The sequence below is a fragment of the Cydia pomonella genome, chromosome 17 (genome assembly GCF_033807575.1).
Source record: "Cydia pomonella isolate Wapato2018A chromosome 17, ilCydPomo1, whole genome shotgun sequence".
In the NCBI taxonomy this organism is placed as follows: domain Eukaryota; kingdom Metazoa; phylum Arthropoda; class Insecta; order Lepidoptera; family Tortricidae; genus Cydia; species Cydia pomonella.
Genome location: NC_084719.1, coordinates 9,579,544 through 9,606,556, shown reverse-complemented (window position 1 = coordinate 9,606,556; position 27,013 = coordinate 9,579,544). Strand labels below are relative to the sequence as shown.

Here is a 27,013-nt window from a genome sequence, read left to right as displayed (position 1 = left end):
GTAGATTCTGTAGCATGATACAGGCTAAGCTGCGTACTTGAAACTTTACGTTTTGCTCTGACCAGAAACAGATTTTCTGCCAGTGAAGTGGGCGGTTATTGCAGTTTTACGGCCTACGTACTTTACGTAAATGTTTGTTTGGGTCGCTTTAAGACAATAAATATACAACTTTATCGATTACCAATAAAAACGATTTCCAATCTCAACTTTTTAGCTAAGAACTACATAGGTGCAGCATACCAACACTATCATTAACGTTACTGTATTAACCCTTTGAACGTCATAGCTAATTTATATAACACACTATAGTAAACGTTACTAGAATGTATGAAGATTAATAATTAAGGTCTGAGGAACGTCTTTCAAAGTCGAAGGGTTACTAATTCTGAAAATGCTAAGACGATTTTTGGTCTGATCTGATGATATTCTTTGGCTTAACAATTAAGGCAAAATCCGGCTTCCTATCATTCTCATACTGGAGGATCATTACCGTATGAATCAACGTATGCCTTAATGGTGCAGAAAGTGCAATAAGCTTTCCTAAGGTTTTTGTACAAGAAGATCTATGGGTACTACCCATTCCTCTACCCAACCAAGTATCTATTAGGTACCCTCGGATACAATTCATTAGAGGTCAGACGGACCTTTAGTTTATTAGTTACTGCGTGTCGAGTCCTGCGCGGAGAGTCGGATTGATCTGAACATAGATATAAGAAGTAAGGAGATTTATAACGAAGCATAATTTCAACGAGTCTCGCTGTCTCCAACTGTCCCCCACCACATCATTAAAGGCGTGGCCAGACAACCAACTCACGCGCTGTGATTGGCCAAACCGCGCGGTGTAGGAGCCTAGAGCGGCGGCACTAGAGTGAGGACAATTCGATAGAGCTATCGATATTTTACATGTTCTGAACATGAGTAACATGACCTTAGAGTTTTGACATTTTTGTTTCAAGTAATAATTGCCATAGACTTAATTTATATTCCTTTAAATTTTTGACCTTATTTACGAGCTAAGTATTTTAAGGTACGTGTAAGGTATATTAGTTGATCCATAAGTTCTCTCACAAAGGTTTTTACTGATAAAATGTAATACAAAGCTTTTAATTTAAAAAAAAAAACATGTACCATGATGCGAAAGCTTGTTTATGCTTAACTAATCAAATTGGTTTAAATTTTAGTCATTATTTGATGTAATGTTTGTTTAAATTGTTTACTTTGGGATTGTCGTTAGACGCGAGCGCTTCATTAAAAAAATAGTTTCAGTTTATTATAGCATATTTCGTCACCAATTGAAAGCAATTCCAGCATGTTACATAGAGTTATGAAGAACTGCGAAAGCAAGTTATAGTAAATTATATTGTAAGTATAATGCACCATTAAATAAGCTTTTAAATCATATGTACGAATAATAAGGAAAGAGTAATCATAATTATCAGTAAAAATCTTTCTGATAGAACTTTTGGATCGACTAAGTATAACAATATACTATTATTTTAAACATATTTATATTCTATCGTTATATAAATGAGGTGAAGTGTAACTGGAAACATTTTTCTTGCAAATGATCCAAACAAATAACACTTTTCTCGCTCGTAAACCAGTTAGGGCCGTCTACCTGTAGCATCTATCCATTTTTTTTTAATACTGGAATTTTTCGGGAAACTGAAAAAAATTGCAATCATGAACATATTTGATTATACCTAGTGCAGTTATTCGAATCGTTGCTAAGAACCTGAATAAAATATACTTATAGGTATAAACTATAATGTTATAAATAAATTGTACTTAATTAAATCAGTTTATTTTTTGGCTTACCTATTCGATTTTTAATCCAAATTAATAAGTATTAAATTAAACATTAGGTGCATATAAAATAATTGTAAAATTTTACTTGAAAAATAATTACTTTCATACACACTATATCCAAACATTTTTATCGATAACGCTCAAAGATCAATTATATGCACGAGCACCACTCTACTTCGCGGCGTCAATGAAGGGAGCGGTTGGCGGTCGTACCAAGAAACAATAATGCCCCTGTGAATATCGTTAGCGGTTTAATGCATTGCGCCGTTGCTATGGACACTACAAATAGTTTTCCATGCCAAAGCGTCAATGTAGGATGCATAGATAAATTACCACGCGTTTGTATGGCAACATGGTCTGACTCAGAAAAATCATATGTCACTGGATTTATTTGTTAAAATGTGTGGTTTTATTGACTAATACGTGAAAAAAAATGTGGTATGTAACTCCATGATCCTTATAGTTTTTGGATGCACTCCTATTTCGACACAAAATAACGCTATAATTCGGCATTTCAATAAAATTGACGCGCACATTGTTCAATGACAGCTAATTTGCTACTGTCTTACGGCGGGCCGGTATGGCCACGATGTGGCCATGTCGTGGCGACACGCGCCACGCCTCCGTCAGCCATCTAGTACTTTCTATGATCTGAGGATCTGAACTATTAAGCCGCCTAGTGCGACTATTTGTTCCAGACGTCCCCAAAATATCTCTCAGGCCTCGACGACGCGTTCTTCTTGCTGTCCCGGCTGCTCGGACTGAGTCGCGTAAGAACTCTCCACTGCCCCGCGCTCTCTCACTACTTAATACACTCTTGGCGTCAGCACCGGAGTGCGATCTGATTGCATGGCGGTGGGCGAGTGTGAGAAATGACTGGTTCTGTGGGGTGATGGATGCCAGGCCTTCGAGTGTAATGTAATAAATATTATTTATTTTGTGTACAATGTTATTGTATCTTCTTTTTATTATGTGCTGTTGTTAACATGTTTGATCTTGGTTGCATGACGCATTAGATTTCTGTAATGTCGTGTAAACATATTTTAAATAAATAAATAAAATATGGGTGCGAGTGGCGAGGCCAATGACAAGGCAAACAGCGGAGGTCCGTTTTCCCTAGTAATTTGTTACAACAAGACTTCTTTTGGCTTGTTTCTTTCTGGTTTGTTAGGTAAGGCCAATAACTATAGCAGTTACCCTATTCACGTTCGCTATTCGCTTCGCGAGTCGTTGCAATGTAAATTTGGCATTAGAATTACCAAAATAGTGGAGTTTGTAAGGGAAGGGACACTGGTGGTATACTATTGTCTCATCAATCAAGTAGTTACCAGCGGTGGTCTGTGAGGCGTGCATGGCGCCCGGGGCGGGGCCAGCCGCGCGGACCGATGACGGCATCACATTCTGCAACACAATACTTTATTTACTGTTGTTGTCTTACCAATATCGTCGCATGTCGTTGCCTAAAATCGCAAATTCTTAAGGTGACAACTGTGACAAGGGATTTTCCACTTTAGGACACATTACCTAAAGTTGATAACATTATAACTTATTCTTAAGAAGATTCGCGGTTTGTTAGTAAAGTAAGTACCGACTAATCGTTTGACACTTGAGCAATTGAAAACATATTAACATGTTATGCCTCCCAGTATCAAGGGGTCAAACATAAGACTTGCCTATAGTCGCAATTAAGAACTATTAAAGGGTTTTAGACTAAGTAAGGATAAAGATTTTTCAAGTAGGCATATTACAATGCGCTTATTTGAACGTCAAATAAAGCTACGCCGACTCTAATCCTACACCACTGCTCGAGAATATTTAAATCCCTCCTCAATTGGAGGAGGGTATCCCAATATGGGACCGGCAAGAAAGGCATTTAGCAATAGCTTCACGAATGTAGCCAAAGATGTAAGATAGGACTCGGCATAAATAATCGGTGTCTCAAATTTATAGGTATGGCGTGGCCAGATCTTAGAATTGATCACTTTATGATGTGGTAATCAATGTAATCATTTCATGAAATGGTCGGTTGGCCACATAATGAAAAAATCAAACCTAACTTAACTATGTAATGTATATTCTAAAATGGCACTTCATGAAATTATCAAAATCTATGATCTGGCCAAAACATGTACACAGTGAAAAATAGTTATGATTAATATAAATAAAGACATCGGTAAAACAAAAACCAACTAATTAAAACATGCTTAAAGTTCGCATGAAAAGACTCCGCGCACTTTAATACTGTAAGATAAAAGCCTCTCCCTGATTCCGCATCTGGAATGAAGTGGAATAAAATATGTGGCGCGTTCGTTAGGTACTTACATTGTGTGCTGCGGGGTTCTGCAGTGCGGTGGGAGACACGGGCGCGTGCGGCCCATTGCTGCTCACACCTCCCCCGGACTGAAACAACTATTCTTTGTTACGTTACAGTTCATACAATAGCTGTGTGAAATGGGAGTCAGAATATTAAACTTATTACATAGAGCCAACCTAAACTGAAGTGACTAAGTAATGTAGAGTGACCTAAATGACTTACACATAATACGTATCACGAATGAGTACCTATAGTGTACCTACACTTGCGTATCTCGCCAGGCACTTATGACACGATTTGACTGTCATTAAGAAAGTCCATACCTACACATACACCTAGATTTACATAAAATTATTGATGAAGAGAATGACTAGCAGAAAAAACCAACCCGCTTATCTGCCTTCGCACGCGCAAAGCTCTCTTAAGTCCACTAAAATTTTAAACATTTCTTGACAACACCACGTCTTCCACCATGTGTCTGCGATGCCAAGACCTGTCATTAAAACAAGTCGGAGTTGCCTCCACTGTAACCAATGGAGCAGTCCACTGTATTTCAAATTCAATATTCAAGCTGAAACTCTGAGCGCTACTAAATAATGCAAGAGGCGAAAAAATATTTGCACAGTGAAAAACACCACGTTTGTTTGGGAGCTTTGATTCGTTTCAATCGATGTGTACGCGAGTAAGTAAACAGAGTGGGTACTTTACTGAGAATATATCCGTGTTTGTGCGTTAGATTACTCGGAATGAGACGTGGGAAGCTTACGAGTCTGGAGCCTAAATTTATTGCCTCAATAACAGTTTGTAAGTTAGAAGCGAACAAGTCGTGCAAAAGCAACTACATGTTCACTAAATACGCCGTCTATTTGTAACACATCCTGGACCTATACATTAATTATATTGTAGGTAATAGCGACTTATGTCAGGAAGATTATTATTATGTATATCGACATTAGTCAATGTTATTGGTAAGAACGTTTAAGGGATTAGAACAACGGTCAGCAGCAAAAGTAGCTAACCGAGCGAAGTATTAAAAATTATCGATACAAAATTCTGTTGACAAAATGAATAGGCATGTCCAGATAATTTTAAACAAGTAAATATTCTTAATGTGCTGCGTGGCTACCTTTAGTGCTGACTCAACCAAAAGCGATTTATTTACCAACAAAAAGCAAGCTTTCATTCTCCTTTTCCCCCTTTCATTTGTTACTTACTTAGGGCACTTTTCTCAATGAAATATACATTTACAGCTCCAGCGTGGGAAGACTTGCATTTTTACAAAATGTTAGTAAAAGCAAAAGGTAATTGAAAACATCATTGTAAATAAGAAAGGGTTTAAAACTGGCAGGGGAACATTTTAGCTGAGTATGAGGAACGACAAGGTTCGTTTCGCACGTCAAGATGTGTTAATTTAATTAGATGTGAGGATGGCAATCATCCTCCAACCAAGCAAACATTCAATACTTTGTGATTATTGATAAAGCACACACTATTAAAGGATGTACAGCCAACAACAACAATGTATTCGACATGTTGGTCATATTTAGCGATTTTACATTGCTTGGACAAGAATTACCGTATTATTACTATCATGTACAATGTCAAAAGCACATTGCAGGCATACAATAAAGGTTTATCTTCGATCTCTTGCAACACGAACTGTGGCATGGTCTACAGTAGGCATAACTCATGTAATTATTCAAAACAAACTATGAACATAGGAAAGGAACACTCGGCCAAGAAAAAAAAAACTAAATATAACGAATTTAGGGCCGGTTGCATTTCGTTAACCTTTATTTTACATTTGCATGAAAAGTTTCACAGTTCTCAACGTCACATCAGATGCGAGAGGTGCAACCAGCCCTACAATTTACCACAGACTTTAAACCAAAAACTCTGTTACCGTTGAGGGTTGAAAAAGGAGTTGAAAATGTAACTGACCGGCAGCTGCTGCGGGGGCTGCGTGCGCTTGAGGCGGGCCGGCGCGGTGGGCGCGGGCGTCGCCGACGCCGAGTACCAGCCGCAAGGGCCCACGCTGTGCTGTAACACATAACAACCGGCTCAGCCTGCACTCACCGACTGCTTTATGAGCAAGAGACGTGAACAGTACGAATAGTATAAATTTGACTTTTCTTGTCGCATTTTCACCTCGCGTCTCTTGTGTTAGTATACTTGTCACAATACGGTTGCCAAAAATTCTATTAGCAATCTTGAGAATTTTCTCTAGTAATTTTTGTGATTCGAATCCTGATTTTTGCTCGATAGAAAAAAAACACGAACATAGGTCTAAATTCTAAAACGCATTTTAATAATTTGTAACTATTTATTTACCTATGCAACTGGGGAAGTACCTCCACCTTACAGAAAACAGCAGCCAAATAACACTAGACCCTACTCATAGTGTTGTGTTCCTGTCGGTGAGTAAGGTTGCCAGAGCTCAACGAGGGGGGGCGGGGTTACGGTCGGCAACGCGCATGTAACTCCTCTGGAGTCGCAGGCGTACATAGGCTACGGAGACTGCTTACCATCAGGCGGGCCGTATGCTTGTTTGCCACCGACGTAGCATTAAAAAAAAAAAAAAAAATGCACAAAAGATAAAATAATGAAAATTGTTTCTAAAAATGCGCAAATTTATTTTTGAGGGATCCATCGATTACTTTTTTAAATAAATAAAAAATGATATCTGCGGTCCTGAGCATGCACATCCATCTCGCTCACGCTTAGAGAGTGAGAGAAAAATACGAACCTACTGGGGCCTTCATTATATTATTGATTTCAGGTCAGACATCGGGACTTTTATTCAATTTTTAAGAATTAATTGCCCATATTAACTGACAAAGCAAATTTAAAACTTGTAAAATGGATAGTCAGTCTAGTACCGAGTGGCGCCACCATGGAAGGTCACTGAAATAGGACGCTAGAAACTCGTCCGACTTTTATTTGGAGGCTAAATGTCATTGTGGATATACGGTACAGAAAGGAAATTACAATTATATTTATATGTTAAGACAATTTTATTGTATAATTGGATAGTTCTATCCTATTGTACCTTTAACGCACTTGCGCTAGAAAAAAATCTCTCCGACATACCGACTTGGGCCTGCGTCTTTGCCTTTAACGAAACAACGTATTTACAACATAATAAATAAAATAATAATAAATAAAATAAATATTATAGGACATTATTACACAAATTGACTAAGTCCCACAGTAAGCTCAATAAGGCTTGTGTTGAGGGTACTTAGACAACGATATATATAATATATAAATACTTAAATACATAGAAAACACCCATGACTCAGGAACAAATATCCATGCTCATCACACGAATAAATGCCCTTACCAGGATTTGAACCCGGGACCATCGGCTTCGTAGGCAGGGTCACTACCCACTAGGCCAGACCGGTCGTCGTATATAATCAATCACAAGACTAAACCTAGTTTAACCCTAATCTTTACAACCAACAATGTCGTGTTCGAAATGCGTAACTGTTTCCGGACTCTACTCTATGTAAACAGTAGCGTCAAAATCGTGACAAGTCTTTTCATACAAAGGCATTTACTTAAAGACGAATCGTGAATACCAAACAGCTTAAAGAAAAAGTAAACCGCATACCGTCCGCATCGGGGACGTAAGATTAAGCGACACTGACAAACGGGCGATAAGCGGCAAGTACTTAGTTAATATTTATTAACAACGCGGTGACCGTGTTTGCTGCTTGTTACTTCAAAGGGCGAGTCTTTAGTGTTTTCTTATCCTAGTATACAATTAATCTTTAAGTACCCATTCTAATTATGATTTTGCTGACGAAATACTTGTCCCTATGGGTCTACCTGTACCGAAGGTTGTACCTGCTTATGTAGGGAATTCAGTTAAACACAACTATTCCTCTTCCTGCTTGGGTTTTCTTGTCTTGAATATCATAATCTTTGCTGACTATCAGTCTCACTGTATAATATTGCCCACTAGTTTGAAGTTTATTGTGGTGTATTATCTTTATGTGATAGTTCCACAAAGTGAATTGCATACTTTGAGATAAAACTTACATATGAACGGTATTTAACGATACAATGCAACGCACAACCTTGGCGGCGTGCCAAAACCGACGCGATGCAGGTACGGCGGCAATATATTGTGCACGATTGCTCTTTGTACACGCAAATTTCTTATTTTTATGTTTACTCCACCTTCAAGTTTTGCATTGAGATCAAGATCGCCCAACTCTTCCTTGTTCATTTCGGTACAGACCTTGGAGCTTGCAATATTTTAGTCAGGCATTAGATTATTCCAAGCAACTCTGGATTAGCAGTAGCATTGTCGGAAGCGTTATCGCTCTATCTTCTATAAAGCTTATTTACTTTGTTAATGGAGACAAACATTATATTCCAATATAAAGTATAGTCACAGTGCATATTTGCAGCGGCAGACGTCTAGTCTGTGACGATCAATATTGCCTAACTATTACAGCGCGAATCTATTTTTGCTACTCTGTTCAATTTAGTCGCGCGAGTTAATTCTAAATTGCAATACAACCACCAGAATGTACGTAATTATATGTTAGAATGCATTCGCCGTCCAGTACTTAGTTACAGTAGGAGAAACAAATATGTTTTGATAGCATTTTATCTTTTCGAACCCAATCAAATGCTGGCCGAAAGTCGAGCCGCCACAAAGAAAGAAGTGTTAATCACCATCACCGAATGAAAGGTTTTTTTACTGTACAATACCTTAGGTTTTAAAAGACAATTCGTCTAATGTTAGTTTGGAGGACTTATTTATGTTACCTGTGCAAGCGGTGGATGCGCCTGGTGGCGGTGGACGTCCGAGTTCATATCGGGTGCCTCTACCGCGAACTTTTATTCTTCATCATCTGTTAACAAACAAAAATAAACATTGACCCACAGCTATTCAGTTTAGTATTAAATTTAATATGAACGCAGCTTGTAAGGACAGTTTACCGATTGCAAATGTTCGACGAGTCCGTAATCGATAAAAAAAAATAGTTAAAAGATTGTAACGGATATATTATGTAAACTGAACATGTCTCTATTTTCAAGTTCAGATATTTTATAACATCTTTGTCGCTTCAATATATCTAATAAGTAGATACCGTACCTGGGTAACGATTTACTATGAAAGTGGATATAAAATCGTTAGAAAAGTAAAGCCTGTTCTTAACTATTCCTTTATTATACCCGCAAATAGATTACGCTTTCATATTCAACAATAGAAAGAATCGTCACGATCCAGATCACTTAGCCATTTAAAGTACACGTAGTGAAATAATTGGTTAATTTAAAGACGGCGATTTGGCCTCTTTGTCGAGTAAAACCGGATGGCTGGTTATAGTTAATTGAGTAGCTTCATTGCAGCCCTTTATGTGGGTCAACTAGGCGCCGGAACCTTACGCGGCGCCGCGAGTCACGCATTAACACGAGCTCTCGTGGAAATGGCCAATCGGAATACTGTTAACGTCGTTTGCGGCTGCGTGTGCGATCATGGTCATTCCGTAACCGTTTACTACGTTGGAAACGACCGTGCCTTGGTGCTAACATGCCAATAAATAGAACAGTTTCAACATGACATTATCATTAAGGCTATTACGGTTGTGGCAATGCAAGAGCATCACGCGTTGATGAAGCTTACAGCAAGGAAAGGAGTTAATCTCTTTTAACAAAATATGCACAATATCTTTCAAAAACAGGTATATCTGCCGTCAAGTTTCATAATTATGTTAATAAAGCAATAATGAGTCAGCGTATAATAAAACTAGTAATAATTAATATGCAGATGCATGACGAACTCAATATGGAATTAATTACTATAAAAGATTAAATGCGCGTAAACTTTACATGTAAATTACCGATAAAAAATGTCTACCTATTCGTTACGGAGGATTACCTCAGAAGTGAACACAGCTGAAAAGATTGAGGTTTTGGGCTTCACTATCGTTCCCGATATGGACTAGCGAGCATCACCGGAGCATGAACGGCTGTCGTGACACACTGCACACGTGTACTTATGTAACCGTGTACTAACAGGTGTAATATCGATACTAACATTAATGACACGAATACTTAAAGGTATATCGTCAACTGAGGTTTTCATGTTTTGATCTTCATATTTCTAACGCTACTCATACGAGTACCTGCCACGCAGAATTGCGCCAATGCGTTTTCTTGTGTCAACCTTTAGTTTTTAAAGAGTTTTATGTTCCGAATAGTCAATGAATAGTGTTGCACATGGTAATCACTGATATAAATAAAATGGATTTATCGGTTTGTTTATTTTAGCCGCCTGAACATTAGCCGAAGAAACCAGAATATAGATCAAGGAAAACATACAAGCGTACTTTACACTCAAAAAGGGAAACAAGTCTTGGAGACCGGGTAACATAATTTAAAGCAAAGTTGAAAATTCCTTTAAGGGTATGTGTGGTTTAATAAAACCTCAGCTTTTCTCATACATTTACTTCTTAATAATCTTAATACGGCACTTTACCGTGTTTGCGCTCTTCAGTCGTTCATGCAGCGTACTATCGCATTAAGTCAGGAGTTAAGGCACTCAGGCACACTAATTGAGTACAGAATTAGAAGTGAGGGGCGATCTAGTGCGACGGGGTGGGGCGGGCAGCGGCCTATAAATGTATGAGGACCGGCAGCTCAAACGAAGCGGCACTGCCCAGGAAACTTAATGCATCTAGCTGTTACGCTGTATTCCTAAAACACAGCTTTTTGCTTGAATTAAAGCTTTTATATCTTCTAAATTACAGTTTAGTTTATACAGTAGGACCTCGATAAACTGTACTTCAAAAAAACGACCCCTGTTCGGACTCACGGAGCGTTCCGATTGTATGTGATATATAAATTAAAGAATATTCTTAAAAATATATGTATGATACTCCAAAATTACAAAAACCGACCTTTTTTTAAGAGGAATCTATTTTATTTACAATAACAGTATACATGATGGATATTAACAGTGATGTTACTATCTAAAAAATAGACCCTTAACCTATAACTTAAAACTACATAATTGTGATGTGAAAAGCGAAATAATTTTAAGAACTCAACTAATTTAGTCTGCCGGGTTCTATTTATTGACCGAGCAAAGGCTATGTCCCTCAAAGAAAGGGGTCACTCGGCAGTTCGGATTAGCCTGTGTACGGATTATCTAGGCCCTACTGTATATGTAAGATCAGTTGTGAAAGTAGGTTCAGCGTCGCAATTGAGCGGATATGGTGATTTCCCGAGCCGGGCCTACAGTAGCAGTGGCGTGGCGTTGCACAAGCGACGCAACTACTATTACTTGACTAGTTGCAGTTTTTGTATCATGCGTGACTGCGCGCTTCTGCCGCCGGAGTTGCAATGTTTTCTACATAACCACACACATTAACATGTTTGTATCACGCTATAATGTGAATACGCAACACTCACGGTCAATTTTAACGTATTATTTATTTCAAAATATGAAATTACTTTATAAATTTTACATGTGAAAATTGATGATATTTGTAAATACTTACATAGGTACTATTCTTTATTAGGATATAGGAAATGCATACTAAATGTTATTATCTTGACTGTATGCAATATAAATATAATATTCTAGTGCTCCATATGGTGCTTTTAAGCTGATCCAAAAGTATCAATTTAACATTGCTACTATACAAGTAAAGTTGATCAATGTGATGTGTCTTAACTTAGAATATTGCTCATGTATTCTAAAAACATTGCTCTAAAGGTTAGGGCTAGCACTTTATATGGCGATGAGGCAAGGAGACCAACAACTGGGTATGACACATCACACCACATTTTGCCACCGTACTATAAACCATAGAATTAAATGTATGTTAAGCTAACCCAGTTGAAATAATAACAGTGCGGACAAAACGGTCACAGTGGAATGCTTACTGCGAAACTATTATTATAGTGTTTCCTAATACTGCCTCCCACGAGTTGTGGCCATATGTCTACGTATAGGTTTGTTAGTTGCATGACGTCAAACCATAACACTAAATCGTATTAGACACAGCAGGGCGATTGGACATCAAGTGACATTTCGATATGGATCGCATAATCGTATGGTCACATTTGGGATAACAAGGTCGATCTTTCAATGGAACCTCCAAGCCAATGGCCGCATTATTTTAAAGGCCAGTTATGTTTGCTTCACCCTTCACACAGTTTTGAAGACACTGCTATTAGTTTGAGGCTAGTCATATTAATCCATGACAGCACTGCCAGCAGCAATGACAACTTAACAACCCTGCGATACCCACTTAAGATTTGGCATAGGATGTCAAAATGAGTAGCTAACCCTAGCTCGTGAGGATTGTTGTGCATGATATAAAGGCCTGTTTACTCTTCTCTGATGGCCATTCCACAAAGGTCCTGACGTCGGTAATAGATTTTGTATCCACGTTTAGACAAACAATGACCGCGTCTGGTAATAAGTTCTGGCTACACTGATCGACGTCAGAACTGTCAGAAGACTAACACCAGCCTTAATCTAGCGTCGCAGTTATGTCGGCACGGTGCTGCGTCTGCGGCTCATTATTCTCATTACATATACCGACCACAGGCCAACTATCACCCACGCCAGTGTATTTGCAACTTCGGAGTTCCTGATAACGGCATAATAGGATACTATTTTTTATTGGTTTGCTTGAGACCGGTGGGAATTCGGCGAGCACTGACGAGATTGCCGACAGTGTCGTGGAGGCGCGTGCCGAGTTGAACGACCAGCGTTTCACTTTCGACTGCACTACGATAAACAACCAGTAAGGATGTCTTTACAAGGTTTACTGCAAAGCTACGTGTTTCCTGGTATCTCGACACGGCACAACAATATATTTTGATTAGAGCACCGATAAAAAAGTGACACATTGCATCCTGATAACTTTGGCAAATATGCAAATGTCAATAAGACAATAGCCGTTTAAATTTACAAATGACAGAAAGACAGACGGACACGGCGAAATATTAAGAGTTCTAAGAACGAAATGGCATATATAATCTTTAAACAACTGAGAAGAATCAAGATTTTGAACAAATTTACATTGATAAGGCCTTATCAGAATAAAAACCCATTACAACTGAATGAAGAACGTATTAGAAAAGATAAACGTAAACTCGAGCAATGTTTTCTTGAAGTCATTGTAATCAAACAAAAACACTTTGTGTAAATGGCATGGAAGAGGAAAAATTTTGGTTCGAGTTCTATGACAAATATGGGGGAAATAAGATCCCAATAAGATTTTCCTGTTAGATATACATAGGCAGGTAGGTATTAGGCAAGGAAACCCCGGGTACCGCCGCGTCATCTATTGTGCAGTTAATGATGATAAGTGATTACATCATAGATGCTATCTCACAACACACAATAAAGTAATGAATCATTAATTAAGATGTACAAGGAAGAATAAGTAGTAAAAATAAGTTTTTGGCAAAAATTTCATTTTTGGTACTAGCTTTTATCGCTGACTATACTTTTCTTTCCACAAGTAACTAATACTCATCTAGACAATTCTTTCAACCCCAAACACAATTAGGTTACGTTGTTTTATCACAGAGTTCCTATGGCCACCTCCTGTCTCCATCATCAGATCATCTCGATGGTACCATATTATTGCATTGTCACCCGACTTACATATGTATGCAAATTTTCAGCTTCATCGGAAACCGGGAAGTGGGTCAAATTTAACTTGCAAGATTTGATTACAAACAGAGAACGGTCAGGTGAAAGTAAATAAAAGCTTGTAAAAAGATTGAATGTCATTATTATTAAATTTAAAATTGTAGCCATGTTTCCTAAGAACAGATGTGGCTATCTCTCATACTTTCTGACTTCTCCATACTGACCGTTTTGGATTGATCACCCTGTATATGTACTTAAAAACTGACAAATCTTTATAGAATAAATTTAAAAGTAGAATAATTACTGTCTTGGGTGGTTGAGTGGGTTTGTATCCAGAGGCCGTGAGTTCAAGTCTCACCCAAGACAGTAATTTTTTCCACTTTTAAATTTATTCTAAGCTTTAATAGCATCGTTAGCAGACGTTTCTGATTGTTAAAAATTAATATGTTTATAGTTCGAAATAATCGAATTTAATATATCGCTTGCACTCTAAATTGCTCTACACCTATGAATAGATATATCGATTTATGTAGAGCTATTGGAGAATGCTAGATCGTTTTGGCGCAGAGTCGCTCCTGCTACTATTTATGCTAACTGTTCGTCTTGAACATAAATAAAAGTTATACCCATTAATATTAATAACTTCCGTATCGCCGTCGCGTCGCGCCACAGCGCCATGCAATCCACTCCAGCAGATAATGCAAATCAGTCCAATCACTTTCGCCAAGCCCCCATTGACTGTAGTATCGAATCATTCGGCTCTCACGTAACGTAACCCGGTGGATCTACTCGCAAACCGGTCTTGAATGTAAACACTCGGGCTTGTGACAAGTTTACATGCCGTTTGGCCAGAAATCTGCGAGCTTGTCGTACTTGGGTAGTCCCCTACTTTTTGCCAATATTTTACGTAACGTAACTAAAACGTAAAGTTTATGTTTTGCACTTATTATCAGGATGGATGGAAGGAAGAATAACCTATCACTACTACATATAAAAATCAATAAGGTTCAGAGACAAAGGGCAAAAATACAATCAGACCCACCTTTTGATTCAGTTTTAAGTTTTATAAGGAGTGACAGATTTGGGCCAGGGACATGGTTAAGTGGAGAGAAAGAGGGAACAGTTTGAGCCAGTGTGCAGTGCACGAATTAGGTTAGTTGAAATACTAGACAATAGAGTCAGATGGCAGCTTTACGTTAAACAAGCTTTTTCAAAGCTGTATATTCTTAAATGTACAGACTTAATTGGGTAATATAATATGTAACTCGTCTATCCTGAGCCCGATACCCATACTGGTAAATTATCAATGGTAAATCGATAAATTCGGAGAATTTGAGTAGACAATTTTTTTTTTCTATACTTGACACTAGTTTCAATTCCAGTATTTCAAATTATGAACAACTTTTTGTTAATACACGTTATAACATAACATACAATCAGTTGTCTTGTCCACACTGCTTCATTCAAGAGACTGTAGCCACTTGGCGTGAATTTGTGACAGGTACATAGACTTGATGAGATGTTCGTTAAACATTAGAATTGGTAGACCAGACTCAAAGGTCGTTAACCCGCCTTTAAATAAAATGTAGGAAGTGATACGGACGCCGGTCTATACATCCCAGACTGTTTACTTTATCCATCTGTTTACAAATTATTTTATTTCTGTACCGTTGATTAACCGGAACTTGACAAAAACAAGAAAATATTTTAGGCATGAGACATCAATTATTGTATTGCTCAATTCGAACAAATACAAATAATGGACATATTTCATTATTATATATCATTTATTTTAAAATTAAGGGAGATTCCGTCCTATGCACTAGTATGTTTAATAGGTACTTGTCTGTGTAAAAGATATTGTACGAATAATTCCTTATTTTTTGTTTAGTCATCTGTAAATAAACAAAGCTTTGCAAGTTGTTACCCGACCGACGAAAAAGGGATAGATTTTAATTTAAATCTACGATGCCGTTAATCGTAAGAGCGAAAATGATGCTGCCATCCTGATACGTAAGTATGTTTTAAATATAATATTATTTTAATAACAAAACTTTTGTAGAATGCCCTAAATGAAATTTTGGAACCGAATAGAAAATGGTAATACGTATAGAAATGATTGGTGTAACATGAACGTGACAGCAAACACTGAAAAAAATAGATAGCCGAACTGGTTTTGTAACTTTACTAAATAACTAAACTACAAAAAAAACTTTGCATAAATTTACAAACTTATTTTGTAGTGTATACCCAGTACCTGAACACTGATAGCCAAACACGGTTTTGTAACATATAACACATAGTTCGCAAGTCCCAATTTTTTTGTAAACAGTAACCAAAATTTTGTTACAGTTATGCAAACATTTCTTTCAGTGAACGTGGTAGAACCCGACATGTTGTCGTGTAGTTCAACATGCAAACGGTAAATCATGAAAACCACATGATGGCAGAACGTACTCTTAAAGGAATGCACCGGATAAACTACTTGTCATGATGCAGTTTGTATTATTTAGATCATAAATAAAAACATCATACTAAGATTGCGGTCGTACTGAAATTTCACTTTACATATTAATGATAAGTATTTGTGGTTTAAAAACAATTGCTGTCCTGTCGAGTTTCTAACAGCTTTTATTTTTACAAAGAAATGCAGATACCATACTATACCTTAAGATATGATAAACATAAGAGAATCAAATAATAATTTAGTACAAACAAGTCTAAAGTGGCAAAATCTAGTAACAAGATTGTCGAAGCTTCTCCCCCTTTAAATTGGTTTCGCCGCGAAACAACCACAGGGATAATACAATATGGCCTTAGCTAATAGAAATTACTTCCTTCCCTTCAAGAAGGCCGCTTCAAAGGAAAATAACAATTTTATAGATATCGAGCCACTTGAATAAACAAATATGCATGGAGTTAAGTTGCACGTAATTACAAGCGTTTTACAAAGTATAATAAATCGTTCTTTGGAATGTTCAGTTACATGATCACTCCCTCTAATGGTCAATCGGCAACTGGCATTCAGACAGTAAATAAAAGTTCCGAAACGGGGAGCGAATGGCTTTTTCATGGCGAAAGATCATTAATACAGTTTTGGCGTGGCGATAAATCATAACGACTGCTACCCCTCGCTTAAAATGCCCGCAGACGGCAGGCTGGTGGCGACAAGCGACATGACCAATGATATTTATACGAGGCTTAAAATAACTTAGAGGCAACTTATAAGCAGGTCTAATCTGGGACGAAATTTGCAGTGAGTCAGGAAAAAGTCCGTAAGCAAGGTAATTTCTACTGTTATTAGTCTGATTGGTGTTTTTACCTATCTTACCGGTCATCCTGTCGGAGCAAGGCTTGTGCAAGTGTCATTAAAACGTCATTGGCAATTTAAGATTCTCACCTTGGTTATCCAATGTAAAATCTAAAGGATTTGACATACCTAAGTCAAGTGAGAATGTCAATATTCGACAGAAAAATATGCTAACTTCATTTACTAACATTTTGTAAAACTTATTTATAACCAAGATACGTGTTTGAAATGGAATATACCGAGGTATTACGATTTAACGCTGTTGACATCTTTAACAATACTAATACTAGACAATATGGTCACCCTTAAAAGAAGGTTAGAACCTTAACTACATACTTAAACATAGCGAAATCAGGAAAACCAGAAGTAAATTAACCCAACCAGAAAAAAAATGGATTCTAAGCACAACATAATTATTGTTTATATTGTAAGAATTGATACTTGCAAGCAAGGCGAAGTTCAAGAGCCATTCAGTCGTATTCTCCAAGGTTACGCCCACAACCTATGAGTATTCCTCAAGTGTCGTCTGATTCGACAATTGTGAGAAAAACGTAACACAAAAGTTTAATCTCCAGGATTCCTGTATGACACTGGCAGCTCATGAGATTAAGTTCTAAAGCCTCGAGCCTTAAGAAGATTGAAGCCGCGCAAAGAATGCTAGCCTGGTGGATTATTTCGGGACTGGTTTACGGAAGTTTGTTTTATTATACATAATATACATAGAATTAAAATATTTCGACTATACGAAGACCTACTTAAGTTATGATCAAATTTATACAATCATTCAAAAATCGAGTAAATTTTAACGTCTTAATGACTGGTTAAATTTCAAACCACATCAGAGATGATTTGATTTTAACTGAACTTGAAATTTTATGCAGACTTGAGTAAAACATTGCTGTGGTCGTTTGTGCAACAACATTCCTCAGTGTAATGGTCTCTCATTATAATTCCGCTATGTTGTACATACCTCAAAATACGAGTGTCAACATCCATTAATGGTATATTTTCACTAGATTTCAACTAGGCTATGTAAGAAAGCACTTGTAATGAGAACGCTAAATTGTTTACACACTTGTGCGTATTCGTGAGTCACTGGCGATGTACTTTGTTTATTTATGGCGTGACGTTCGCGTCCGCGAGGTGATGACAACATTGGCGCGCAGCACGCGAGGCACCAAGGCTCATGCGGCGACGGCGGCGTGCTGACAACGCGCCCGCCGATCGCAAACTGCCAGTGGGCGGGAGGTTGCGATGACGGACCGACGATTTTCCCTATTAGCAAAGACATTACAAACGATCGTCTACATCCATGTCGTTTGTCTCAACTGCGTAATCGAATCTTGAAGGCCGTGAAGTTACACGTTGAATACTTAACGACTAATTTAATGTCGTACCAACATGTCGACTACTGTACCTACATGTTCAGACAAATGTATCAAGTACGTAATCATAAGAAAACCTTGTGTTTTTCGACAAACTTCAATTAAGTGTAATGTCGTTTCATGGGAGTAAGTAAAATTAATTTACACAATGGATTGTGTATTATATGATTTACATGATATGCATTAAAACAATGTTTTAATAAAATTCTACATCAAATAGCCAGATTATATGTTGAATAATATATACAAGACAAAAAGTGTGAATAATCTGCTAAAGACTGAAACGTTTCATTTATAGCAAATAACTATTGATCATGAATGAACACAAACCTAAACAAAACAGGTACATCCATTTGCAGAGGCACAGACAGACTCAAGAATTGTCACAAATGGACACGTAAATTAACAAATAAATGGCCCTTAGTTTTCGTTGGGGATTAAAGATTAAAATGGACCGACGCAAAATATTATTGTATTGCGTCGGCACTCCAAGCTACACTGAAAAAAATAGATAGCCGAACTGGTTTTGTAACTTTACTAAATAACTAAACTACGGTTATAAGAAAATAAACTTTGCATAAATTTACAAACTTATTTTGTAGCCCAGCCCAGTACCTGAACACTGATAGCCAAACACGGTTTTGTAACATATAACACATAGTTCGCAAGTCGCAATTTTTGTGTAAACAGTAACCAAAATTTTGTTACAGTTATGCAAACATTTCTTTCAGTGTATGGGTACCCAGTCAGCGTAGCAGGAGGAGGATGCACTAGACTTCACTGGAGAATCATTACCGGTTCACGGTTGCTGGAACAAATTATACTAACATTCGAACACAAAGGTTGGTTCATTAGGTGTACGTGTAGATATAATGGAACAGAGACAGTTTCCTGGGTATCGAATTACCGCAAGCTGAGCCGGCCGAAGTGCGCAGGAAACACTGAGTAAAGTGTGTAATCGACACGAGTGCACGCGCCACGTGCTTGCGATCAGAAACGGTAAGAGCAGAGAAATAGCTAACTGTTAGAAATTGAACAAAGGGGAATGTATGGACCAGACATTACCCATCAAGGATCCGAGTTGCTCCAACATTGACGGATCATCTTTCTGAAGACTAAGAGCCACCCCACACTAGCGTCTTCCGAGCGTCGGCGTCTAGACACCTCTATGGCTGCTGATCAACGCAACGTTGGCGCAACTGTGCAGCGACGCCATTTTCCATAGCGCTGACTAGACGCCGACGCTCAAAAGCCCTAAAATTGAAATTGCGGATGAGTCGTTCATAGTCGGAATGCTTGTTGTATTATTCAGAGAGCTGACAGAGCCATAAATAGAAATAACAGCTAACAATAACTGGGGGCCTACCGCGAAAATCGAAGTTCGTCAATTGCGGGCATTTTTCTCTGTCACTCTAATGACGTCTTAGAGAGAGTAAAAGAGAAAAATACCCGCAATTGGCGAATTTCGGTTTTCGCGGTAGGCCTCCTGTTGCGTGTAACGAAACAAACATGTACAAATTGTCCGAATATCGCGTTTTCCTCGTACTTACCTACAAGGAAATTTGAGGAAATATTAACTCTTAATCAGGCTTACAGTTCAAAAATAATAATCGAATGTCAATTGGTTCTTAACAAACACATCCCTCGCTACGCATCCTCGCACATCACAGGCGGTAACGCAGCCCAATGCGGTGTACTTATAGCAAAACCTAAACATGTCGTGTGTGTGCACTGAACGTCAGCTGGCACACAATTACTATAATTAATGGTAGGTTATGTACATTTGGCGATAACTGGAGCGTGAGAGGTAGGTAGGTACAGCACAGCAGCGCCAACGCAGGGCCCCGTGACGACTGCATACCAAAAACATATACTCACCACTTTCGACTTTGCCGAACTGAATTATTTCAGGATAATTGTCTTATTAACTTATTTAAAACGTGTTGTAACTATTATTAGAAAAAGAAGAATAGAATAGAAAAACGTTTATTGCAAAACCATCTATACAAACAGCACCACATTAGTACGAGGGTGGATTGAAAAATTCGCGGCCTGAATATTAAAAACAAAACAGAGGTTTCTTAATTTATTTTTATTTTTCTACATAGTCCCCGTAGAGTTGAATGCACTTGTTCCATCTGGATTCCAGAGCCATTACACCACTTTTGAAGAAGCTTTCCTCGAGACCTTCAAAATAGGCATCCACGTCAGCTTGGACCTCGGCGTTGCTTGAAAATTTCATACCACCCATGTTTTTTTAAATTGGGGAACAGATGAAAGTCCGATGGTGCTAAATCGAGTTAATAGGGTGGGTGGGGCAATAATTCAAACCCATATTTGGCAATCTCCGCCATCGATTTTAGTGACGTGTGAACACGTGCATTGTCCTGGTGGAAGATAACTTTCTTTGTCAACATTCCAGGTATTTTTATCTTCAGAGCCTCGCGTAATCTACGTAATAACTCGCAATAATAGTCGGAATTTATAGTTTTACCTCTCTGGAGATAGTCAACCATTATTATTCCCTTTGCATCCCAGAAAACAGATGCCATGACTTTATTGGCCGACAAAATTGTTTTGGCTTTTTTGGGAGGCGGAGATCCAGGACAAACCCACTGCTTCGATTGCTGTTTGGTCTCTGGTGTATAGTGGTGGACCCACGTCTCGTCCATAGTTACAAATCTGTCCAAGAAGTTTTGAGTATCGGCTTCATACAGGTCTAGACATTCACGTGAATTAGTACGGCGAGCGATTTTTTGTTCCACTGAAAGAAGCCTCGGGACCCATCTCGCCGACACCTTGGAAAAACCTAATTCGTTGACTATAATATTTTGAGTTCTTTCATAAGAGATGCCTACGATGTCAGCTATTTCCCGCACCTTTAATCGCCGGTCTTTCATTATCATTTCGCATATAATTGCCATATTGTCCGTGTTAGTCACCGTTGTTGGCTTCCCGTGACGAGAGTCATCTGCGATACTATCATTACTATCTCGTCCACGCTTGAATTCAGCTGCCCATTTTTTCACCATCGTATATGATGGACAGGATTGCCCTAATGTACTTTGCATATCATCATACATTTGCTTCGGTGTCAATCCTTTTTTATGCAGGTATTTAGTTACAGCACGCTGCTCTAATTTCTTCATTTTCACGATATCTACCGACACGTAACTTTAAATATGCCGTAAAATTGCTTTTAAATATAGACGCCAATTGAAATTTCGCGGGAAGACAGTTGAATAATGACAGTTCAAAATGGCGGCAGAAAAAAGAAAAAAGTTTTTTTTTTAATTAGCCAGGCCGTGAATTTTTCAATCAACCCTCGTAAAAAAAAGAGAAAGAAAGAAGATCGATACAGTTATAACTACTTGTAACCTATACTACAATAGTTACAGTGATTATGCGGCAATAGAGGCTACAAATGGACACCACTCAGCCTGTGCTCTAACATATATATGCTACAGCGCTGCACGCTGGTCTTCCGTGGAGCCCAGGGCAAGAAGATAGCTCAGAACAGTAAAGACAGTGGCAGAAAGTGATTTAACAAATAATATTTAACACAAGTTAGAAACGAATGCATGGAATTTTTTTAAAGTGAAAGTGAGTGGGTTGGGAATATCTAAATATATATATATTATTCACAATATTAACGGTGTATCGCATTCATAACTTTTAAAAATATGAAAATGCCTAGTTTTTATAAACATATGTTCATTAAATTATACAGATGTTCTGAATGACATGGATTAATACGGAACGGGAAACCCAAGCTTTTTAATGGTCCACTCAATAGGAAACCGCTAAAAATTGCCTTACCTACAGGATTTTGCCGAAGAGTTATAGAAACCAAGTATAAACGTAGTAGACATTTTTACACAGATTAGCAAAGTCCCACAGGAAACTTAAGAAGGCTTGTGTTGTGGGTACTCAGACAACGATATATAATATACAAATACTAAAATAAACAGCCATGACTCAGGAACAAATATATATGCTCATCAACATAGAGTAAAGATATTATCAGAGGTAATTTGACTTATGACAAACTGTGACACTGGAATGGCGGATGGCTTGAAAGTGTGCGTGTAGACGAGTGATACCATGTAAAACATATTCTCCCTGATGTAATAATTATTTTACAATTATTTTTAAAGTAAAAAAAATGCACTGTTTTATGTTTGACAATAAATATGTAAGTACCTGATTGCATAGGTCTTGAGAATGCATAATTACTTAATACAAACATTATTTAAAATAATAATATTTAGCATCGGAATGATATCGGTTCGTTTTTTATTTATTTATACATTTAACTTAAAACATATCTTAAGAGGCCGGTATCGATTTTAGTCGCAAAAATGTCAAATTGATAGATTTAGTGCATGAAATCGTACACCTTTTGTTAACTTTTAGACATAACAAGTACTGGTTTGTTTTAGCACGTTTTGTTATCTTTCATTTTAATTAATCATTTTTTTGAAAACAGACTCACTTAATTAGTAATGATTTTTTTTCTGATGGACGTTTATGTAAACGCGCCTAAAGCACTGATCTTGTCGATCTTATTTGTAAATTTCGTTAAGTTTGGACTGTTAAAAATGGTAATTTTGTATTACACATATCCTGTACTTCAACTTTAGTAAACTACATTTTTGTTATTATAAATTTGAAGTAGTGTAAATGAAAGTTAGACGAAATCAATTTTCTCCAGTAATTACTTCAAAACAAGTGACAATTTCTCTGAAAATAGACTTAAATTTTAACCTAATTTTAATACTTATACAATCTACAACATTTGCTTAAACTGTTTTTATACATCATTTTGTATAAATGGCCACTATAATTTTTTGATGAATTTTTAAAAACTGCCCCTTCTCGTCATATAATTACCGGCGCCGCACGCTCGCGTCTTTAGTACTGCGGGAGCGCTTGTAGAGGTCGGACCTATGTTGCTTGGCTCCGCGCCCACGCATCAACTAGTTGCGAAATTATTTATCATTGTGTGCGTTGTACGACGTGTGTATACAGGTGGTATCACTCTACTGTGTGCGTGTGCGTGTAAACTGCGACCACATGCGATTTGATCCTTGAATTGTATTTACTTCTCTAATCTTATTTGGCATTGTAGATACGATGATATATATGATTTGTCTTAACCTTTGACACGAAGTGGTACCCAGGGTCTGATGATGAAGCTGGAAGGTGGTAGGGGTAAACAGGTCGTGAATCCACTTCGTGATTAGCCTAGTTTGATTCGTCTCAGCAAGGTCTTTGACACGAGGGTCTAGGGTCGAGGGGAGGGTCACTCAGGGTCTGATGACGAAGCCGGAAGGTGGTCAAGAGTACTCATCATCCAGGTCGTGAAGCCACTTCGTGTTTGGGCTCGTTTGACTCGTCTCAACAAGATCTTTGCCAGAAGATGGTACTCAGGGTCTGATGATGAAGCCGGAAGGTGGTCAAGAGTACTCATCAACCAGGTCGTGAAGCCACTTCGTGTTTAGGCTCGTTTGATTCGTCTCAACAAGATCTTTGACACAAGATGGTACTCAGGGTCTGATGATGAAGCCGGAAGGTGGTCAAGAGTACTCATCAACCAGATCGTGAATCTACTTCGTGTTAAGGCTCGTTTGATTCGTCTCAACAAGATCTTTGACACAAGATGGTACTCAGGGTCTGATATAACCATAAGTTTTAAACAAAAAAATATGTTGTAGATCGGAAAACATGATAAACAAAGATCGAAATTTATAAATATCAATTATTTATAAATTTATAAATAATCCTGAAATATTAAAAAAAACTATATAGACTAAATTTACAAAAATCTACGTAGGTATATGCTTTTATAAGTCTTAACACATGCGCACCATAATAACTACGGACTCAAATTACATGCACCGCGTGCAAAAATTTATAAAATCATAATATTTAACATTAGAAGAAATCAATTGTTAAAAGATAGGTATTAGAGATAGCTGATTTTAAACAAAAAAATAATATACATAACAAACAAAGGTTTACTATCACATATTAGTCAAAAGCGTCATTAATCTCCTTATTTTCGGGAAATTACCATATCGACTTATTTTAAAATTCACAATCAATAATTTATCCATTTTATGTTGACTTTTGTATGAGTTCGAAATTTCCTGCTACCTAAAGGTTGTCTGGAAGAGATCGCTTTTTAGCGATAAGACCGCCTGTTGTTACCTGGTTCTATTTTCCTTTAAAATTCATTTGTAGTTTTACATGTATGTAAAATGTATAATTGTTGGTGCAATAAAGAATATTTACTTACTTACTTACTTACTTATCCATTTACCTAAATAATCTCTTATAGGTACATAACGATTTAATAAGAAGGGCATCAATTACCCTACTTTCGGGAAAATACCCTATTCAACCTACTGGTCCATACTCCTGTTCCGCAGAAATTGAAATGAAAATATCGTGATTTTATATACGATAACATGATAATTGACAAACTTACCTATGACAAGTTATCTTATCTCTTTTTTTCATCCGATCTGTATAATTCTTACAACACTTGACCACGCATGTCGGCATATTTTATATTTTTCTTCCACCAATTTACTCAAATGACATGTCGTTGTCGACCCGACTGACGGCAAATTGGTGGATGAGGGCATAGAGATAACTGTCAATGTCTGTGTGTCACGCGTAAATACTAGGAAATTGGTGGATGATGGAATCCTAGTTGTGTTTTACCGAAACTCCGTCCGCAGAATTATTAGTCCAAGCTCATCACACAAATAAATGCCCTTACCGGGATTCGAACTCAGGACAGGACGATCGGCTTCATAGACAGAGTCACTTCCCACTAGGCCAGACAGATACATAGTGCATACAACTTACGTATTAGTAGGTACCTAGGTAGTAAGTTGCCTGCTGGATGTGTGATCTTTGATAAATAGGACATAGTCCCAAAGGATTTCTAGATCGACAAGGTTCATTTCTCAGTCGACCTAGAATGTTTTATTACAATTAGTTAGTACAGCGCCCCCAGTTAAGTATTGGAACTATTGCCAGGTATTGCTACAATTTTTTCCATTGCGGTAAATGTTGCATAAATGTAGCAAATTATTTTGCCACCATCATTTTATTTACCTCTTCTATCTCAAATTAGTTGATTGTGAAAGAGCCGTAACGCCGAATACGGTTTTATGTTTAACCTTCATAAGATTTCGCTTTATAAAAATACCTATCGCTCATTGTTATGTTACACTGATTTGAACAGTAGAAAAGTACCCCCTCGCCTTCCCCTCTGATAGCTCTACAAAGCTTAAGCATTGTTACATTAGCAGGTTTTACGAGGTACCCAGAGTAGTAAGTAGCCCGACGAAAATTCGACAAAAAGACATCAGCTTTTCTCGCTCGAGTCAAGCCCGATTTTGTCAACATAAACATTATCTAATTAGATGCTCGAATTTACTAAATCGTTGATATATTGAGCGTTAATAAAATTGACGACTAGTTGAGGCGAAGTGGCAGGCCGTGACCCGCTTCCCATCAAGTGAGTATGAGGGGCGATCTGAGGCATCACTCGCTTAGCGCGGGAAAGCGTTTAATAATCGTCGCACTTGGAAATATTGTGGTAAACCTTCGCAGAAAAGCAACTAGTTCAAGTTAGTTTAGTAGGGAAAGGGCGTAAGGGAAAGCAGAATTGAATATACTATATATTTGTCATATCTGCGTGTAAAAGCGCGTCTCTAGGCAGCTAAGGCTTGGGTTGAGCTTTAAGTAAGCTTTGCACTGCTTTCATGACCTGCATTTATCATTTAAACTGTCAACACAGTGAATTATGTACATTATGTATGTACGAGTATCAGCAACATACGTGTTGCGACTGCAACTTTAATATTGCAAACGCCCGTAGCCTGGTGTCCGTTTACAAGAACGAGGCCCCTCCGGTGTACGCTCGTTTGAATATTAAAAAGAGCATAATATTAGCCTAAAAGAGCATCCTACCTATTCTCGTTCGTTCACAAACGGGACTATGGGGAAGGTGGGGAAGAACGGCAAAAGCCCGAAAAAGGCATGCCCAAAGGCCCAAATGACTAATAGCGTACTTCCCTCGTGCATTAATTAGGCTCGCATTAATGGCTAAGACAAAGAACACTTAATTGGCCATTATTATAAACCCTATTTCGCCGTGATAAGGTTAAAAAAGGTATTATAAGCCTTTCGTAAGGCAAACGTTTCGTTATCGTACTTTCAGATGGTAATCAATAAACAGCCGACCGGTATTTAAGAAAAAATCAGGGAACGCACACGGGTGCGATTTTCAATATATAGCAGTTTGTAGTTCAATGCATATGATGTTTTTTTTTTTTGGATCACCAACAGACAATACATCAGGAAAAAAATAATCTGTAGCTTACATAACATTAAGGATAGATGTTTGTCCAATTATAGGTAACCACAGCTTATTCCAGTATCTTAGGATAAACAATATAAGTACAGTAGGACATTTAGACTTAAGCTATTAATAAATAAAATTTAACAAACGTATACGACATAGAACTACGAAC

At 37.7% G+C, this 27,013-nt stretch overlaps 1 protein-coding gene across 1 annotated transcript in view; it reads right to left on the bottom strand.

The window, feature by feature from the left end:
- Nucleotides 1–18,318, bottom strand: part of LOC133527133 (tyrosine-protein kinase CSK) — a 37,800-nt gene extending 19,482 nt beyond the window's left edge. The window contains exons 1-5 of the mRNA XM_061864020.1: nt 18,044–18,318; nt 8,909–8,994; nt 6,065–6,163; nt 4,132–4,209; nt 3,138–3,210 (exon numbers count right to left, since the gene is read on the bottom strand). Coding sequence (XP_061720004.1) covers nt 3,138–3,210; nt 4,132–4,209; nt 6,065–6,163; nt 8,909–8,956 — 298 coding nt within the window. The 5' untranslated portion in view covers nt 8,957–8,994; nt 18,044–18,318. The remainder of the gene's footprint in view (nt 1–3,137; nt 3,211–4,131; nt 4,210–6,064; nt 6,164–8,908; nt 8,995–18,043) is intronic.
- Between the last annotated feature and the right edge of the window lie 8,695 nt (nt 18,319–27,013).